The following is a 5,408-nucleotide window of genomic DNA, read 5'->3' as shown; positions in this document are numbered from 1 at the left end:
TTTTTAAATTCTACCTTTGTTAGCCTCATTATTTCTGCTTTTACACAGTAAGTGTGTCTAGCAATCTCTGTTGTCCTTCTGCACTCCTCAGTGCCTACGGATAGCCTGGAGTCTAACAGGAAGGGCTGTATTTGTGACTGTGCCCCTTCTCTTTTTGCCTGGTAAGTGGGTGGTGAGACATACCAGTGGATTTTTAGCCAACCCTCTCAGCTTTAGACAGTCCATGTGCTGCTTTCACTGAAGTTGGCTGTAGGCAGTAAATACTGCAGGACAGGGGCAGCAGTAACACTTTGATGGTGTGTGTTGCACTGTAAAACAGTTTGATTCTTCACTGTTCTTTTGGTTACAGATTAAAGAGCACAACTGTATGGAGCCCTCTGTATGACACATTTCAGTGAATACTGAAAGCAACAGAGGCTGGTTTCCCATGGAGGTGTCTCAGGGTGAGAGGCTTCTTCTTTTTAAACCTTGTTAGACCAACATAGGAGACAAAGGCAGGAGAGCCACCTTGATTGAAGAATGTATTCTTTGGTGGCCAATAAGCTCTGATTACTGTTTTATTGCTTTAGAGCATTTGTAGCATATTCCTCCTATGTGGTTTCTATGTCTAATAAAAGACAAGCTCACACTGCAGGTTTTTCCCTCAATAGGGAAATATAAGGTATCTCATAGCTACATAACTGCCTATTCTCACAAAACTACCTTAAAGTGGATGTATTTGAGACCTAGTTCCCATTGCTAAAGCATATGGAGGAAAGAGGCTGTCAGTATTAGTGAGCTCTTGGACACAAAGGTGGGTTACCCAGGCAAAGAACTGTAAGATGCAAGGTCTTGTTGTACTGAAGTGTTCTTAAGGACAATCTGATCGGCAGCTTTTTCTTCTCCTGTGTAATGGGTTTTCTGTAATGCAGCTAAATCTTGCCTGAATAGGTATTTTATTGAGGATTATTCCAAGGCAGTCAGAATGGAAAGAGCCACGAGCCTCTTTTGTGCTCTGCGTGCCAGTCATATTTGTCTTGGTCTTCTCTAACAAACCCCTAGTTAGTCTTTGTGTCCTTGGAAAGCAGCAGAGATGCTGCTGTTTTTGGAGTCATCCTAAGTAAGGAGTGTTTGCAGCCATGTCCCCAGAGTGCAGGGGGTCACACTGCCAGCTACACGTCCATTCACCCAGGGGGGAATAAAACCCTCTGGGAGTGATGGCTGTGTGAGCTGTTGTGCCGAGTTGGATGGGAGCTGCATGACACTGGCATGTTGTCACCTTTTCCCTCTGATGCTGGATCTCCATCAGGTGTGGAGGGCCTGCAGGAAATGTGATTTCATGGACCTTTCTCTTGGTAACATAGCAACTGCCATCGCTTCCCACCACTCAGTCCCCTCCGCTCGGTGCCCTCGGTGGTGCTGGATCAGGAACTGAACCAACTTTTAAAACAGCCCTGAAAAACAAGAGAAGTTGTAGGAGGATTTATTTTAAGCTGGGCTCTCTCTGTTCTCTGCACCAGCTCTCTGCGAGGTCCTCAGGACTAGGGAGTACTTGAAGCAGTGGTGGGACAGCAAGAGGGAAGGAGAATTGGGAGAAAGGTTCCTACTGGTTCCTGCTTCAGAATTCAAGCACAAATTCAGGGGAAGCCCTGAGAACACTTTCTGTCCAAATGCTGGTGGAGCACAGCTTCACTAATGATCTGCAATCAGAGAAGTAATCAGTAATTAGTACTGAAGTCCTTTCAGTCTCACTCTATTGGCTAGAGGAGGGAAAAGGGAGAAGTCAAATTTAAGCAAGGGGTTTGAATTTTCTTTGAAATCCGTGTTCTCCAGCGCTGCCTCTAACGATGGAAGGAGTCATCCTGCAGCATCTTCAGCACTGTACGGTGGCAGGCACAGGCCAGGGAGTGTTGTGCTTCTATGACAACAGCCCCGTGCTCTGTGCAAGTATCATTTGATCTTATTTTCTGCATTGTGCTTCTAACAAAGCTGCTCTAGCTGGCCACATTCTGTAATGGCTTCTTTTAACCGAGATGTGAAAGTCGCATTTGTAGCCAGGTACACTTTTGATTGTACCAATCTAGGGGGGTTAATGGAGGCAGCAGTGTTTAATTTAAAAGATCAGCTTGGAGTGTGTGGATGGATTCTGCAAAGGCAGGGGCAGAAAGAAGATATTGATTCCTGTATGATTAGTGGGAGACTTCTTTGTTAAAGGTCTGCCTCTGAATCTTTAAATGACCAGCCTTCAAGTGATGAGGGCATCTCACTTCTTTCAACCCTGTATGGGCAGAATGGAGCAGTAGAGATTTTTAATTATTTTTTTTTCCCTTTTTAAGCAAGCTCATGCATGTTCTCAATGGCATTTTATGGAACTTTTGTAGGTGAATGAGTAAGGTAAATTACTGAAATAGGAAACTTCTATCTTCCAGCTTGGTGATGGTACAAATCAACTAATAGTCTAGATTCGTAGTGTTTTGCATCTGAGATTTCTAACATTGTTCTTAGAAGTCAGTTGGATGTTGAAGTATTCATTTTAGGAATTCCTGTTAAGAACCACAAGCCATGGGTAGAAGAGTAATTTTCAATACACTAGTGAAAAATTGTACTTGCATTTTCTGGGGTGCTCTAAAAGGACTGTAGTCTTACTGACTAGTAGCTGAAGTTCAGAAGAGCATGTATCAGAATTGTATCTAACAGAGAATCATTGTTGGGAAGACTTTACTGCACTTAGTGCAGGTATAAACTATTGAGCTACTGATAAAGTTCTACAGAAACTGTCCTTGCTAATGCAGTCTGTGAATGAAACGTCTGCTGCACCAGCCCTTTTCTATGTGAGAAAGTTGCATGTGTTTAATCAGAGAGAAACTTGTGTATTTTGCTGAGGTTTCAAGGGGGTTGGCTTTGGTTTGTTTCCCCTCTGTTGGGAGTTTAAGTTGAATTGTCATGCCAATGGAAACTGCCTTTGGACAGCATTTTGGTTTATAGCTGTTTAACTACAGTGGGTTTTGGTTTTCTAAGTGAGTGAAGTCCTGTGTGCAGGTGAGACTTGCTAAGGAAGAAGTATTTGGGCACATAGACAGAGTAGACATTGGTGGGAGTTTTGTTTCCAGATTTGCCCATGCATCTGAGTTGAGGGGAATATTAGCTTATTCGTTTGGATGTGTTTCTGACACTGCACTCAAGTAGCACATGTCGTAGTTGGGATGAGTAGCTGCTAATCAGACCCGTGTTGTCATTGCCCCAGTTTGCACAACCCCCTGGATGGTTCTAAGGAGCCAAGACCTTTGCTTGTTTGATGTGGGGTAGGTTTTGAAACAGCATTAGATATTAAAAGTGTGGTGTATCTGTTAAAAGTTAAATTTTCCTTTTTCTCCTCTCTGTAGTACTTTGGTTTATGTGGTTGTCTTCTGCTCTTTAGAGAGCTGAAACATCAGGGCTTTCTCCCATGGAGTTGTCTGAGCTGCATACATTAAAGCAGCCAGGGCTGCTCAGTGAGTACCATCTGTCTTGATATTTCAGATTCTGCAGTTGTTTTTTGTTTCTTAATCCAATTCAGGGTCACAAGAGAAGGAGAGATCTCTGAGGCTGCATCTTCCCCCCTCCCTACCCCACAAACGTCCCCAACTCTCACATCTCCTTAATAAAAAGGGATAATTTATCCATTCCAAGTGCTACCTGCAGCCCTGCTGAGCCCTCATGTTTTATGCAGGTGCTGTTTAGTTTAATTGCAGTCTTGAGAGCAGATAGGTGTTGGGCGGATTCAAAGTTTGCAGCTGAAATTCCTGGTGTTTCATCTTTTCCTATGACTGCTTTTTTCTTTTTTTTTTTTTTCCTTTTTTTTCCTTCTTCTGTAAATGTTGAGGACAGAACTTTTCTGAGGATAAAATGGTGGTGGTGCATGTGCTAGAAATGCAGATTTTTCCTAATAGTCATTAAAGGAATTATTTAGGTTTACCTGCCTTGGAGGTTGCTTAATTAATTGCAGAGCTGGCTGTAGTGTCAACGATTTCAGTCCCTGGTTGCAGTGTTCCATTTTTTTTTTGGAGCAACAGCTGTGGCACCTTGCCACAGGAGTAAAGAATGCTGTTTCCCCACTAGTATTTGAACAATCTGCAGTAGCCATCTGTTATTCCTTTGAACACAAAGCAGTGCAACAGGTGTATTTTTTTGATTTGGACACCTTACCAGTACGAGTGGACAACAGAAATGTTAATCAGGATTTAAAAGAAGATTTCAAGGTGTGTTCCTCTTTCTTCAGCAAATATAGGGGTTATGACATTAGAAAGAAGTGAGATAAGCTAAGCATATGGCACACAATTCAGGAAAACGAAAACGCTGAACTGCTCTTAGGTCTGTTCTTTTTCTGTGTCATTTTCTCAGATGGCTTCAGTAACGGATGCCAGATACAGGCAAAAAGATACTTCAGATCAAAATTTTGATTACATGTTCAAGCTCCTGATCATTGGCAACAGCAGCGTGGGTAAAACATCCTTCCTCTTCAGATACGCCGATGACACTTTCACACAAGCCTTCGTTAGCACAGTGGGGATTGACTTCAAAGTGAAAACAGTTTACAGGAATGACAAGAGGGTGAAACTGCAGATTTGGGTAAGTGCCAAAGCTTTACAAAAAAAAAAAAAAAAGCTTTTTATTAATCCCATCAAAGATAGGATGGTAAAAAGTATCTTGTCTGGAAGTTGATTTTAAAATTAATACAGATTGTGATTGTTCATAAGTTTTGTGTGGCTTAGTATTCCTGCAGTGTAACTGAGTAAGTTTTCTTCATATTACTGTCTCACTCAGCTGGTGAGAATCCTGATATGGTCTTAAGCAGCTGCTCTGTGTTCTAAGGAGTCACTGCACTATTGAACTGCAACAAACTCAAAGCAGGTCTGGAGTCCTTTAGTAGAGCTTTTTGAGTGAGCACTAGTAGGTGGAGAAATTCAGTGAGTGAACTATACATGTAGCTTCTGCTATCAGCTTGTGTCCTCCAAGTAAGATCCTTGTACCTGCCTGCAACTCACATAACCTGCCCAGCAGTGCCTAGCCAGCTGTCTTCATCCGTCCAGGATTTCTCAGGGGAAAGGCAGAGATACGCTTCAAACCATCTCTGCTTATATGACTTCCTGGTAAATCACATGGGAAGCAAACTTGTGCAGGTAAGCTGGAGGCTCCCTGTGCTCCGACACCCAGACAGGGGAGATTTTCAGCCTTTTTGAGTAACAGCATCCTAACCAAGTTTAATAATAATAATAATAAAGGAATTCCTGAGCTGCAGAGTGGTGGCAGACCAAGGTCAAGCAGTTGTCTCTGGCTCATTATGTTCCTTTTTATGGAAAGCAGTGGTTTTCTTTTATTCTACTTACTGGCAAATGACTATGGCAAATGCAGTTTATCCTGCTGGTGTCTAAACTGTCTGTGTCCTGCTG

The 5,408-nt window shown here is 42.6% G+C and overlaps 1 protein-coding gene across 1 annotated transcript in view; it reads left to right on the top strand.

The window, feature by feature from the left end:
* The first annotated feature begins 4,359 nt into the window (after positions 1 to 4,359).
* The window catches only part of RAB3B (RAB3B, member RAS oncogene family), a 34,353-nt gene continuing 33,304 nt past the window's right edge, over positions 4,360 to 5,408 (top strand). Inside the window, exon 1 of the mRNA XM_010004018.1 lies at positions 4,360 to 4,587. Within this exon, the coding sequence (XP_010002320.1) occupies positions 4,360 to 4,587 (228 nt within the window). The remainder of the gene's footprint in view (positions 4,588 to 5,408) is intronic.

This window comes from Chaetura pelagica, unplaced genomic scaffold, assembly GCF_000747805.2.
Source record: "Chaetura pelagica isolate M959 unplaced genomic scaffold, ChaPel_1.0 scaffold18, whole genome shotgun sequence".
In the NCBI taxonomy this organism is placed as follows: domain Eukaryota; kingdom Metazoa; phylum Chordata; class Aves; order Apodiformes; family Apodidae; genus Chaetura; species Chaetura pelagica.
Note: the sequence above shows the minus strand (reverse complement) of the source record. Positions and strands in the feature narration are given on the sequence as shown.